The 14,847-nt window shown below is 44.1% G+C and overlaps 1 protein-coding gene across 2 annotated transcripts; it reads right to left on the reverse strand.

Annotated features, from left to right (window-relative positions):
* Positions 1-1,297: 1,297 nt before the first annotated feature.
* On the reverse strand, positions 1,298-9,925 carry LOC139367908 (transcription factor 20-like). 2 transcript variants are annotated; one of them, XM_071106287.1, is made up of 7 exons: positions 9,714-9,925; positions 7,998-8,263; positions 5,523-7,684; positions 5,111-5,204; positions 2,629-2,678; positions 2,158-2,236; positions 1,298-1,918 (listed from the first exon to the last, which is right to left on the reverse strand). In XM_071106287.1, the coding sequence occupies exons 3-6, from the start codon at positions 7,644-7,646 to the stop codon at positions 2,189-2,191; spliced, it is 2,316 nt and encodes a 771-aa protein (XP_070962388.1). In that variant the 5' UTR covers positions 7,647-7,684; positions 7,998-8,263; positions 9,714-9,925; the 3' UTR covers positions 1,298-1,918; positions 2,158-2,188. The 2 variants fall into 2 exon arrangements, with proteins under 2 accessions (XP_070962388.1, XP_070962387.1); XM_071106286.1 differs by having other exon boundaries at positions 5,523-8,263.
* Between the last annotated feature and the right edge of the window lie 4,922 nt (positions 9,926-14,847).

Here is a 14,847-nt window from a genome sequence, read left to right on the forward strand (position 1 = left end):
TCAGAGCATAAACCAAGCCATGAGGTCGAAAGGAATTGTCCGAGGAGCGCCGAGACAGGATTGTGTCGAGGCACAGGTCTGGGTAAAGGTACCAAAAAAAACTCTGCAGCATTGAAGGTCCCCAAGAACGCAGTAGCCTCCATCATTCTTAAATGGAAGAAGTTTGGAAACACCAAGACTCTTCCTAGAGCTGGCCACCCAGCCAAACTGAGCAATCAGGGGAGAAGGGCTTTGGTCAGGGAGGTGACCAGAAACCTGATGGTCACTGACAGAGCTCCAGAGTTCCTCTGTAGAGATGGGAGAACCTTTCAGAAGGACAACCATCTCTGCAGCATTCCACCAATTAGGCCTTTATGGTAGAGTGGCCAGACGGAAGCCACTCCTCAGAAAAAAAGCACATGACAGCCCGCTTGGAGTTTGCCAAAAGGCACCTAAAAACTCAGACCATGAGAAACAAGATTCTCTGGTCTGATGAAACCAAGAATGAACTATTTGGCCTGAATTCCAAGTGTCACATCTGGAGGAAACCTGGCACCTTCCTTACGGTGAAGCATGGTGGTGGCGGCATCACGATGTGGGGAAATGTAACATTTCAGTTCATTTTTAATACATTCTTAAAAATGTCTAAAAAACTGTTTTTGCTTTGTCATTACGGGGTATTGTGTGTAGATTGGTGAGGGGGATTTTTTTGGGGGAATCAATTTTAGAATAATGTAACAAAATGTGGAAAAAAAAGTCAAGGGGTCTGAATACTTCCTGAATGCACTGTATGTTGGGGGCGAGTGGTGGATTAAATGCTACAGGCCAGGGTGAGTCCACTTTGGTGAGGGTTATGCATACATGCCTTAACTTTATATGATTTAACAGTTCTATACGTTAGTGTTTTCAGCAACATCCCTCAGTAGAGGAAGTACATTCACAAAATGAATGTACGATACAGGTAAGAAACAGTTAACCCTCAATTATTTATATCACCATCAAATGAGGAAAAAAAAAGAGCAAGTAAAATCCGTTGAAAATGGCTCGTCACACCCTCAGAACTAAAATCAGATGAATCTGGCATTATTTTTCATCCCATGTAGTAAAGTATGGTCTTTATGAATAGATCTCAGGTACCTGTATTTTAATCAGATATGGTTCTGTCGATAAACTTGTGGTCGATCTGAATACTAGACCATTCTGCACCAGTCTCCACATCTCCACTATACGACCACCAGCTCCTCTACCAAGTGCAGTCTTCAGCGTTGTGGTTCTTACTCATAACTTCGATGCATCAACACACCTCTGCTATACGACCACCAGCTCCTCTACCAAGTGCAGTCTTCAGCGTTGAGGTTCTTACTCATAACTTCGATGCATCCAAACACACCTCCAGGTCAATTGCAAAGTAAAAAACTAAAGCCACAAGATCCTCCAAAAATAAATAAGCCAAATATAAATTACATACTTTAAAAAGCTTTATAAAATTAAATATCTCCAATTATTTTATCAACATTTCAATTTTAAAAAAAGGGAGAGAATCCTTTTTCCTAATAAATAATTAAAGCGATAGCACGTGTTTAGCCATAAGCTAAACACGTGCTATCTTCAATCAAATAGTGACATTGGCATTGGGCCCTGCTCCCAACTCTTCTGTTCAGTCATTGGCCCATCTACTACCCACCGTTGACAGTCAGTCCAGAGCCAGGAGAGGTGGCAGAACATTAGGACAGCCTTGGTCTCCTGCTTAGTCTTCGCAGTGCTTTATGTGGTGAAGATAACAGGAAAGGTAGCAGAGGTGCAGAAAGCCAGTTTAAGGTTTGTGGGTGTTTGCATTCCGCCCCCAGCCCAGCTGTCAATCCAGAGGACAGTTGCAGCGTTGCCACAGTTACCGGGTTCACAGGAGAAACCCCCTCGTAACGCCACAGATGAACGACGTCTGGAACAGAAGAAAAAAAAAATATATACATATTGTTTTCAAACAAAGACATAACATTTAGCAATTTGGATATAAAATAGAAATATCCTATTCCCATCAGTGATCAAAGAAGACTGTTAGAATATGTAAAAACACTACCAGATGTGTGACTCACACGCAGGTCAGTAATGCTGAAATAAAGTGGACAACCAGAAAAGAGATGGTGTTGTCATGTATAAATGTGAAAGAGAACAACTAGCCATGTGTAATCAAGTCTGTCTTCTGGTTGTGTCACCGGTTGTCTCTTCTGCTCCCAGGAAGGCCTTGGAACGACTTGTTCTGGGGGGGGGGGGGGGGGCAGACAGTAAATCCCAGTAACACACAGCGAAACCAAAGGGGAACAGTGTACTATGCACTACATCACAGTGGTTGAGTGCTGGAGAAATACAATCCCAACTTCCATTCTGATTTTCTAGGACTGTATACATCATGCAGTAGGGCTGTGTAGTCAGCCTCAGCATGAAGCAAGCCATACTTCATCTTAGCGATGCACAATAAATCCCTAAAACGGTAGGATTGCTAAATTGTCAGTTCCACGCCAGCAAACGCTTTCACAAAAATACTTTGTACAGTGAGACAGAAAACACTGACAGCAACTGAGTGAGTGAATGAGATCGGCTTAGTAAGGGTCGAACCAAGCAGTCACTTCATTTAAAATCCACCGTCCATACCTTGTGCTTGGTGCATTTCATGGAGAAGTTCTCTTCATTGAGGACACAGTCTGTGGGGAGAAAAATGCTTGGATCAATGAAGGTGACTGATCAATAGCAAAACAGCAGCTGAACCAGCCTCCACACACATCAACCGGCTACAGATAGAGCCTCCACACACACATCAACCGGCTACAGATAGAGCCTCCACACAAACACACGGGGTGACATTACCGTTTTACAAACACAGTACTAGTGTTATAATATAGGGAGGGGGAGGTTAGTGTTAGGACACAGACAAACACGCGATCCAGGATACACTTCACACTCCATCCCCCAGGGGGCAGTAACTGGGTCTAGCACATCCGCTGCTGCCAATTACGGCCAGTCAGTGTCCCATCTGGCAAGCCGTGAGGCTGCTGTTTGTGTTTGATGGCCCGAAGGCCTTTCCTTTTGTTTTGAGTCTTTCGTTTGGACCAAGGTAAAGTTCCTCTCTCCCTGGGTACATGTATATTCAACACCTGGTCGCATGATTTCTCACATAAATGCACATTCATTCAGGTTACAGACCAGTTAGCTGGGTCGCAGATCCCTAGACATAACGAGTCAGGTTACAGACCAGTTAGCTAGGTCGCAGATCCCTAGACATAACGAGTCAGGTTACAGACCAGTTAGCTGGGCCGCAGATCCCTAGACATAACGAGTCAGGTTACAACCCAGTTAGCTGGGCCGCAGATCCCTAGACATAACGAGTCAGGTTACAGACCAGTTAGCTGGGCCGCAGATCCCTAGACATAACGAGTCAGGTTACAGAACAGTTAGCTGGGCCGCAGATCCCTAGACATAACGAGTCAGGTTACAGACCAGTTAGCTGGGTCGCAGATCCCTAGACATAACGAGTCAGGTTACAGACCAGTTAGCTGGGTCGCAGATCCCTAGACATAACGAGTCAGGTTACAGACCAGTTAGCTGGGTCGCAGATCCCTAGACATAACGAGTCAGGTTACAGACCAGTTAGCTAGGTCGCAGATCCCTAGACATAACGAGTCAGGTTACAGACCATTTAGCTGGGTCGCTGATCCCTAGACATAACGAGTCAGGTTACAGACCAGTTAGCTGGGTCGCAGATCCCGAGACATAACGAGTCAGGTTACAGACCAGTTAGCTAGGTCGCAGGTCCCTAGACATAACAAGTCAGGTTACAGACCAGTTAGCTAGGTCGCAGATCCCTAGACATAACGAGTCAGGTTACAGACCAGTTAGCTGGGCTGCAGATCCCTAGACATAACAAGTCAGGTTACAGACCAGTTAGCTGGGCCGCAGATCCCTAGACATAACGAGTCAGGTTACAGACCATTTAGCTGGGCCGCAGATCCCTAGACATAACGAGTCAGGTTACAGACCAGTTAGCTGGGTCGCAGATCCCTAGACATAACGAGTCAGGTTACAGACCAGTTAGCTAGGTCGCAGATCCCACGTAACCACGTGTAACCACACCAGCCCAGGATCTCCAGATCAGGCTTCTTCACCTATGGGATGGTCTGAGACCAGCGACCTAGACAGCTGATGAAACTGAAGAGTATATGTGGATGTAATAAACACAAAATATTTTGTGTGGAAAAACTCATTCCGATTGGCTGGGCCTGGATCCCCAGGGGGTGGGCCTAGCCCCCAAGTGGGTGGGCCTATGACCTCCCAGGCCCACCCATGGCTGCACTGTGAAATCCATAGATTAGGGCCTAATTAATTTATTTCAATTGACTGATTTGCTTACATGAAACTGTAACTCACCGAAATCGTTGATATTGTTGCTCGTCGTGTTTATATTTTAGTTCAGTATAGATTGCTTATGAATAATCACCATTAATAAATGGAACAATGATTATGTTATTCAATGTACTGACTCCAAAGTGTGGCACGCAGGCCACGTAGCCTATTTCAATGCATACATGCTCCTATTATGCACAACAAAAATGACAAAGATATACTTTTTACATAGGCTGTAACAAAAGATCAGTAGGCCTGTGCTAGTAATTGTGTCTTGACGCCCCATTGCTGGTGAGCTTGCAAAGTAAACAGTTCATATTTTTGATCACCAACATTTTTTGGAGCTGGACATTTATTATGGCAATCCTCTCTCCCTACAATTTCACTGCACCCAATCCTATAGCTGTACAACAAATCAGCAATCTGTTCTCTGGCGCACTGGACCTTTGTTGATTGACAGCTTGCTGGTCCAATCAGAGGTCAGAGTGTGCATTTCATAAGCCAATCTGTTGCCCTTTTTATTCTAAGGGAAATGAGGTGGCTACTGCCTCTGGCTGCATGGAGAGTTATCCACAGAGACTGTGCCACAAAATAAGTCCAGAGTCTTGACGCTCCGAAGTCAAGTCTCAAATAATGACATTTTCTATCAAATCGAGTCTCAAGACACATCTGTGAGACAAGGAGACGCACCCAATGGTCCCGGTAGGGGACAGGGATAAGGACAGAAAAGACTCACCTGACTGTAGAGAACACCTGTAGTGATACTTGTTGGGGCATCCTTTGATGAAGCAGCCCAACGTGGCACCTGGGTTACGGCAGCGAGAACACGTCTGAAAACATGAAATACAATGAATTGGTTTTCTCGTGTTGCGGGCCAAGACCAAAGACAAGCTGCTATAGCAGTTTACATTGCGGGTACATTTCGCTACACCCGCAATAACATCTGCTAAACACGCGTTTGTGACCAATAAAACTTGATTTGACATTGTTTGACAGAGTTGTAGCACTGTTACATACGAACTAAATGTGAAAATGGTCAACAGAAGGTTACAACAGCAGACATAGTCCTCATGGAAGATCACTATATATATTCACCCCAAATCATACATCAATAAAACATGTTTTTATCCTGCAGGATTTACACTTACCGTCTCCTGAGCCACCTTGACTGCCTCGTCCAGGCCGTAGACCCTTCCCTTCACCAGGAACACACCTGCAGACCAGATGCTGCAGTCCTCGTGGAGCCAGTACTCACACTGGTCCAGAGGCACCACCGGGGGAACGTACCAGTCATCCACTGCTGCCCTGGACCCAGATGTTAGCGAAGGCCCAGCCTCAAGCCTGCCCCTCTTAGCTCCAGGGCTGCCTGAGGGGTCGCTGTCACTGGTCCACCTCCCCAGCAGGCCCTCCCGTTTCAGCCGGGGGTCAGGTTTGTGGGGCCAGGGGACCCCCGGGGGCCGAGCACACTTTCTACCCGGGCCTCTCACGCTGCAGGATGAGTCAGAGTCACTGAGATCCTCCTCTTCTTTGAGGCCTGGTTTGCTAGCTAGGGCTTCAGTGCTGGGTCTGTATCCCTCAGGGTAGTATGGCCCGTGGAGGTCCCCAAGGTCCATGGCGTTAGCCGAGCCTCCACACAGGCAGCAAACCAGGGAGCTGTGGTGCTGGCTGTGGTTGGAGATGCGGCCCAGCTGGAGGCAGGAAGTGGAGGGTACAGCCCCTGGGATGAAACCCCTGGATCCTGAACTTCCAGCCTGCTGTTGCCCCTGGCCATTCTGCCTGGGCTTCTCCTCCTCTGGGTAGTTGATGACAGTACAGTTGGCGGGGGAGGTGGAGGAGGGCTTATGCTCTATGTGGATGAAAGGAGAGAACGTGTCCACCCTCATGTCCCTCTTCTCCTCCTTGTAGTTGATGTATTTCAGTTTGATCTCAGGCTCCCGAGGGGAGAATATTGAGGACTGATCCAGTCTGGGTTTCTTCCTTTTCTTCTTGGGAGCAGGGGTCGCCTTCCTTGTTTTGGCTCTGGGAGCAGCTGCTTCGCTGCTTGTAGTTTCAGCTTTATGCTTCCCGGGTTTCTTTGGAGATGTTTTAAGTGACGGCGATACAGTCAGTAAATCCACCTCAGAGGAGGGCTCGGGACATGACTCTCTGTGTTCCGACTCCTTCTCTAAATCTTTGTCTGGAGCAAAGGGCAGACTGGAGGTTATCGGAGATGTGCGGTGGTTGTGTGGGTATTTCGAAAAATGGGCATGTTCCGAATCTGAGGTAGACTCTATGCAACGGCCTGTGTAAATGTTATCCATATGACCGGTCAGTGAGGCTGCCGCCTGTACTTTAGTCTCTCCCTCACAGCTAGACTCTGCTTTATTCTGGACCTTCTTCTTCACTACAAACGAGGTCTGTTCGTTAGGACTAACACCGGCTTCAGATGGACTGCTCTGGGTCAGGGGATTTGTCTGAGACTTGGGCTTCTTAGTAGATACTTTATACCAGTTAGGGTTTATATTCATCACTATGGCCTCTAGCCTGGTTCCCCTGCCAGAGCGAGGGGGGAGTTGTTTCCTCTCAGAAGTCCTCTGCTCTACCTTGATATTACCATTCAGGTGAGTAGCAGCTGTCTGCTTGGGTTTCTTTTCTGAAACCTCTGGCACAGTGCTCTCGTCTTCTGTCAAATCAACAATAGGCTCCGAAGCTGCCTTGGGTTTATGTCCTGGCTGCTGGAAGTCCTTGCTATAATCTAACCTTGGTGTATTCTCACCATTAGACCTTGTCCCCTGTACTGCAGACAGCCCAGGTCCTCCTCTCCCCAGCTCATCCCAGCAGGTATCAGCCGTGTCATCTGGTGAATAATTGTATGCACAGGGTGAGCAGGAGGGCTGAGGCAGAATGAGCCCATCCTCTACGTCGTCCAGTGAGACAGAGGGAGAGACCGGGTCCTCCAGAGGACTGATATAGTCCCTATTCGGAGAACACAGGTCCCTGGGACTCCTGCTGTCCTGCATCAGGACTGGCTCCTCTGTTCTAGAGATGAGAAAGAGAACCTCTGAAGCCCTCTGACCATCCTCCATGTCTGTAGTGAGAGACTCTGGGGAGGAATCAATACAGATGGCAGAGTTGGACCAGCTGCTACTACCCTGACCATTCTGCAATCCTTTGTTGACTGTGTCCTGAGAAAGAGTGCGTTTCATTGAACTCCCTCTCTGTTGAGGCTTGTATTTCTCCACTCCTCCGTTACTGGCAACTCGATGGCCATTGATTTCATGAGACTGCTGCATCAGACACACCCCTGCGACATTCTCACCCACCACCTGGGCTGGAGGGATAGAGTCAAACATTTCAGACCGAGGTGCTAAGCCCAGAGGCTTATCCACCTGCTGCAGGTAGCCATCCATTGTTGAGAACCTGCTGATCGACGGGACACCGTAGAGAGAGGGATGCTGGGAGAGAGAGGAATGCTGGGAGAGAGAGGAATGCTGGGAGAGAGAGGAATGCTGGGAGAGAGAGGAATGCTGGGAGAGAGAGGAATGCTGGGAGAGAGAGGAATGCTGGGAGAGAGAGGAATGCTGGGAGAGAGAGGGATGCTGGGAGAGAGAGGGATGCTGGGAGAAGACATGAGACCGGCTCACATATGAGAGAGTGACTGTAGTGTTGGAGAAGGCATTGTCTGGCTGAATCTGGTCTACTGGTTGAAGCCTGTGGTCGTGGTCAGTCTCAGGGAAGTTTGGGTACCAGCTGGGAGGCTTGACCACCCGGAGGGCGTCCATGGAGCTGGCTTTCAAGAGGCATTCCTCACCTTTTCTGGTCAGGTCCATCACAGCGGGAAGGCTGTGGGTGGAGGAGAGGTCCTGTGGCTCTAAATCATCAGAGTCCCCCAGCGGTTGCTCCATAGCAACTGAAATTGAGCAGAAATACAGAAAGATTAGATAAATACATGACATTGAAATGATCTTGATGACCTCAAGTGAGAACATGACTGGATATAGGACAAGATTGGGTCCCATCATCACCAAGCACATTGGTCAACAGTGGATTGCAACTTTATCTAGCTAGAGTACAGACAACAAGCTGCTAGCGATAATGCACATCACAGACTTAGCTAGCTAAATATCGAAATAGCTAACAAGAAAGCAAACAAGTCAGAACTAAATGCTAAACGTGCCTCTAACGTTGTTTTCGTTGGCTGTCAGCGTTCACTTAGTTTTCCATTACTACTGTTCAAAGTAATGTAACGTTTGTTGACCTGCCACTTAATGAATCTGCAACTAACGGGTAAACAAACAAAGTATCCCGTTTGTACTTGCGGCTACAGTATCAAGCTGACTCGGGAAAAGTGGCCAAATCAGAAGTATATAAATTACTGGAAATCCACCAAAATAGATGCGATAAGAAAATAAACTAACAAAAGTTACCAACTGGCTTCGAACCTCTGCCTTCTCACAAACAAATAAATTTAGCCAACTACATTTATGTTTAGCCAACTACATTTATGTTTATTTGTTTAGCTAACTACATTTGTTTATTTATGTTTAGCCAACTACATTTATGTTTAGCCAACTACAGCTAACTTTCCGTAACCTGGAATGACAGCTGACTGTCCCAATCCAGCTCCCTTTAAAAAAGAAAAATCGTCAGTCAAATGAGTTTTGACTAGGAAGTACAGCTACGACCGGAGGGGACTTTTTCCTAGCAGGTTAGAAGAAGTTACACTGCAGGTTAGGAGACTTTAGTCAAGGTTGGGGAAAGGGTTAAGATGATCTCAAATGATCTCCTAACCAGTTACGAAACGTCACTTCCGGTCTTAGTTGTACCCCATCAAGTCCAGCCACAACTAGTCAAATGTGAAGGATGATTCGTGCGACAACAAGAGTTACAGTAACATTACCTCGTTAGTTATCAGATTAACCTAACTATGTAAATAGGATACGTGTTTTGATTAGGTTAGTTAATGTAACCAGTTCACGATGTACTAACTAGCTGTAGTTAGACGCTTACCACAAAACAATGTCCCTTGTAAAAGTTGCACCTCTCTAATACTCTCCTAAACTAACCAATGAATCTGTAGTTTATAGGATAACGTCATTTTATTGTGAAATAAAGGGTGGCTGGCTGGTGGCTATAATAATACAATCCTTGAATATTTGCTGGTTATTGCCATTCCGCGTTGGGGATTGATTTCCCGCAGACCACGGAGGGGTGGAGTGATGCATTTATTAGATACAGCTAAATAGCAATCAACTTTGATTTATTTATGGTTTCCTAGCTAGCTTGCTAAGCTAATTTGCTAGGCCCTTCGTATGAAACAAAAGAGCGAGCATATTGCGCTGCCGGAGACTGAAACTTACCCAAACAGGAAGGAGTGTGGGGCTTTTACAAACGTCCAATTCAACAGTGAGTCCCACCCAGCATCTTGGTCAAGAGCCAATCTAACTCTTGTACCCTAAAACCCCGAACTAGATTTGTGTCAGTAAACAGGATCAAATACCCCTGCACTTTCCCGAACACGCGTAAACTGCGCAACATTTCAAGAACAGCATTTATCAGCTCTCAGCCTGGCAATCACAGTGAAGCATTATGGGAAGTTGGGAAACAACGAAACTTCATATACTGTCTGTCATTGGGACGAAAGCTGGCGGAGTTGCTTTTCATCGGCAGGTATTCTTGTCATGGTCCTTAATTTATTAGCATAATTTTTCTCCACACAGATATTATTTGGAATAATCGGAACATATTGTATAAAAATACTTCTTTGTTTTTAGAATATTGGTTACCGAAATAATATCCTATTGGTAAGCCAACTTGTAAATGCAGAGGGTCTTTTACTTAATCATAAGGAATTGTTATCACTTTACAAGGTCCCTGTAACACCTAAAGATTTTGCAAGACTAGATGCCATTCCCTCCGGTATTGCTTTATTATTCAGGAACGTGTCAAGACTTGACCCTCAGAACATACGATTATCCCTGTTGACTCATCAGTAGGAAAGATTGTTTTTTTTGGGGGGTCCATTCAACAGTAGAGCTATACAAGTCTTGTTTCAACAGGATGTTGTATCTATCTATACAGTGGGGCAAAAAAAGTATTTAGTCAGCCACCAATTGTGCAAGTTCTCCCACTTAAAAAGATGAGAGGCCTGTAATTTTCATCATAGGTACACTTCAACTATAATAGACAAAACGAAGGGAAAAAAATTCAGAAAATCACATTGTAGGATTTTTAATGAATTTATTTGCAAATTATGGTGGAAAATAAGTATTTGGTTACCTACAAACAAGCAAGATTTCTGGCTCTCACAGACCTGTAACTTCTTCTTTAAGAGGCTCCTCTGTTCTCCACTCGTTACCTGTATTAATGGCACCTGTTTGAACTTATCAGTATAAAAGACACCTGTCCACAACCTCAAACAGTCACACTCCAAACTCCACTATGGCCAAGACCAAAGAGCTGTCAAAGGACACCAGAAACAAAATTGTAGACCTGCACCAGGCTGGGAAGACTGAATCTGCAATAGGTAAGCAGCTTGGTTTGAAGAAATCAACTGTGGGAGCAATTATTAGGAAATGGAAGACATACAAGACCACTGATAATCTCCCTCGATCTGGGGGAGATCGCAAGATCTCACCCCGTGGGGTCAAAATGATCACAAGAACGGTGAGCAAAAATCCCAGAACCACACGGGGGGACCTAGTGAATGACCTGCAGAGAGCTGGGACCAAAGTAACAAAGCCTACCATCAGTAACACACTACGCCGCCAGGGACTCAAATCCTGCAGTGCCAGACGTGTCCCCCTGCTTAAGCCAGTACATGTCCAGGCCCGTCTGAAGTTTGCTAGAGAGCATTTGGATGATCCAGAAGAAGATTGGGAGAATGTCATATGGTCAGATGAAACTAAAATATAACTTTTTGGTAAAAACTAAACTTGTCGTGTTTGGAGGACAAAGAATGCTGAGTTTTATCCAAAGAACACCATACCTACTGTGAAGCATGGGGGTGGAAACATCATGCTTTGGGGCTGTTGTTCTGCAAAGGGACCAGGACGACTGATCCGTGTAAAGGAAAGAATGAATTGGGCCGTGTATTGTGAGATTTTGAGTGAAAACCTCCTTCCATCAGCAAGGGCATTGAAGATGAAACGTGGCTGGGTCTTTCAGCATGACAATGATCCCAAACACACCGCCCGGGCAACAAAGGAGTGGCTTCGTAAGAAGCATTTCAAGGTCCTGGAGTGGCCTAGCCAGTCTCCAGATCTCAACCCCATAGAAAATCTTTGGAGGGAGTTGAAAGTCCGTGGTGCCCAGCAACAGCCCCAAAACATCACTGCTCTAGAGGAGATCTGCATGGAGGAATGGGCCAAAATCCAGCAACAGTGTGTGAATACCTTGTGAAGACTTACAGAAAACATTTGACCTCTGTCATTGCCAACAAAGGGTATATAACAAAGTATTGAGAAACTTTTGTTATTGACCAAATACTTATTTTCCACCATAATTTGCAAATAAATTCATTAAAAATCCTACAATGTGATTTTCTGGATTTTTTTTTCTCATTTTGTCTGTCATAGTTGAAGTTTACCTATGATGGAAATACAGGCCTCTCTCATCTTTTTAAGTGGGAGAACTTGCACAATTGGTGGCTGACTAAATACTTTTTTGCCCCACTGTATACCAGGGATCATAATCTAGATTCAGCTGAGGGACAATTTTTTTGTTGTTGCGTGGATGGTGGAGGCCGGACCCAAATTACAAATAATTTGTAGACTGCAAATTGACCGCAAGAAGCCCAAACACATAATATTTGTCTAAAACAATTTCAAACCTTTCTTATATTTGTATATGATCAGGTGTCTCTCTATTATGTGTTGGAATACTTGAACATATTTCTCTAAATTAAAATCACTTGGAGCTGATTTAGTGTTTTTGCAATCTTATGTCCAACAAAAATAAAAATACATAATTTATTTGTACTTATTGCTCAGAAAACATGGGGCCAAATGAGACCACCCGCGGGCCAAATTCGGCCCCCGTGCCGTCAGTTGGGGAACTCCGCTATATACCTTAAGTCGTGCCTTATTGGAATGGTTTTAATGATACTGTCTGTTGGAAAACAGTGTGGATGTTGCCATACACATACCTAATTATTAACAAAATGAAGAAAGTTTCTTTTTAAATTATTCATAAATATTATCCTGCCAACCACTATATGAAGAAGTTTAAAAAAACATACATTCAAATTGTACATTTTGTAATGACCATCCAGAAACGGTTTTGCATCTTATTTGGCACTATATTCATGTAAGGAATCTGTGTCAAGACATCAGTAGATTGTAATTGAACACATTTATTAAGATTTTTACACTATTCTGGAGAGATGTACTGCCTGGATTCTTTACTTAAGATAAAATTGTTTCAACCTATTTCTATGTAATTAATTATTCTTTTGGACAAATTTCATATTCACAAATGTGCGTTTACAAACAAAACACCACATTTTTCTTACCTTACAAAAATATTTAAATACTCTGCCAACAAAAAAGCTGTTAGAATGATAAACGTGTGTTTGCCACTTAAGGTCCTGTGTAATGCCCCGCCCCTAGACCATTGTCCTTTGTATATTCCTTATGACCTGTTGTCATGACGTTGGCCTGGGGGTAGGTTTATGACAGTCATAAATACATCTTCCCCCCATTTTTCCTCTCTTTACCCTACTGATGTTACTTTTGCAAACCCCTTGGTTAACATAGAGATTCTGGGAACATCAGAAGGTGGGGGGAAATGAACAATATTCTGGTAAACCGACCAATTGAACATATGCGGTGGTACTTAATGAATATGATGTCAGTTCGGTTGTCATCTGAGACATCAATGATAAGATGACATAAACTCTACAGTGGAAAGTCTACACATCAGAGTTATCGGATTCACATGGAATTGTTGTTCAATTTAAATGTTTGAATATGAAATTATTTGTGATAGGATGAAATGTGATTTTAGCTTCTAAAATGTGAGATTTGGGTTTTCATAAGGTTAGGGCTCTGCTCAATCAGTGGCCCGCCCCTGTGAAGGGACATGGGCTATAAAACGTTTCAAACACGCCCTGCTCTCCCTTCCACTATAAAGCCTTGATGACAATATAACCTCCTGTTCCGAGGATGTGAGGACAACGGTCCGATGTCAGAATGGTTCAGATAATAACTACAGAACGAAGCCAACATCAGCGTGAGCTTTGGTTGCGAATGGTATGAACTTTGAACTCTTATTCACTACAGAAATGATACCTCCTAGCCGTTGAGTTAGCAACAGCAGCTGCAAACGAGGGTTAGGAAGGAACAGACAGAGTATCCCGTCTATCACACAACAACGTTACTACAACGTATCCAATTGACCACCAGAGACATTCTTCAAAGGACAAAGGACTCGGTTTGGCAACACGGCCTTCAATCTACCAACAACCTACTGAAGCGCAGCTCAGAGTAAATATTTGTTGCATTTTCCTTTTCCAAATGGGAAGTAATTTAGAATGCATAAGATACTGTATTTACGATAGCACAGCTTTGGCCTTTGTTCCTCATTCTTCCCGCTCCTTCACTCAACCCAGCCCCTTTTCTTTTGTGTAACAAGCTGTCATATCTGTTCCGCCCGCTAGGGATGTTCTCCTTTATGACGTAATTTGTAATCAAGTTATGATTAATTATGTGTATGTGTAATTCTGTGTGATTAGTTAGGTATTTAGTAAATAAATAATTAAACCCAATTTTGTATTGCTGATTCAACTTGTTAGCCACGGTTCGTGAAGATAACCAAGAATTTACAACTTTCAGATGAGACTGAATTAGGGTGACGGTTAATATTGACTGCTATTGATGTAAAATATTGCTAGGTCTTTAAGAGTTTATTCGGAAGATAACAGATCTATAAATATTATTTCGTGGTGCCCCGACTCTCTAGTTAATTACATTTACATGATTAGCTCAATCAGGTAATATTAATTACGGAGAAATTATTTGTCATATCACTTAATCCGGCATAGCCAAAGACACGACACTGTATTCCCCCATGTACTTTTTGTAAGGATTTGATGTTAATAATAAGGAAAAAATTAAAACGGCAGAGTTCAATATATCGTTTTACTCGAGTGAGACAACTTGTATTGTGTGAAAAGGTTTTGTCCTGAGTCATATATTAATAATATATTACAGACATTTCCATTAGTGCCGAGTACATTTTTTTTTTTGCTTTTTGAGGTCCGTTCGGTTCTATTATTAAAACGTTATCATGGTTATAAGAACCAATTCTTATTTTCAATGACGGCCTACTGCCTTGTTCAGGGGCAGAACGACAGATTTGTACCTTGTCAGCTCGGGGGTTTGAACTAGCAACCTTCCGGTTACTAGTCCAACGCGCTAACCACTAGGCTACCCTGCCGCCCCGGATTATTTGGGTTGAATGCTGTAACACAGAATAAAACAATGAATAAAAGTC

This window comes from Oncorhynchus clarkii, chromosome 16, assembly GCF_045791955.1.
Source record: "Oncorhynchus clarkii lewisi isolate Uvic-CL-2024 chromosome 16, UVic_Ocla_1.0, whole genome shotgun sequence".
Classification (NCBI taxonomy): Eukaryota; Metazoa; Chordata; class Actinopteri; order Salmoniformes; family Salmonidae; genus Oncorhynchus; species Oncorhynchus clarkii.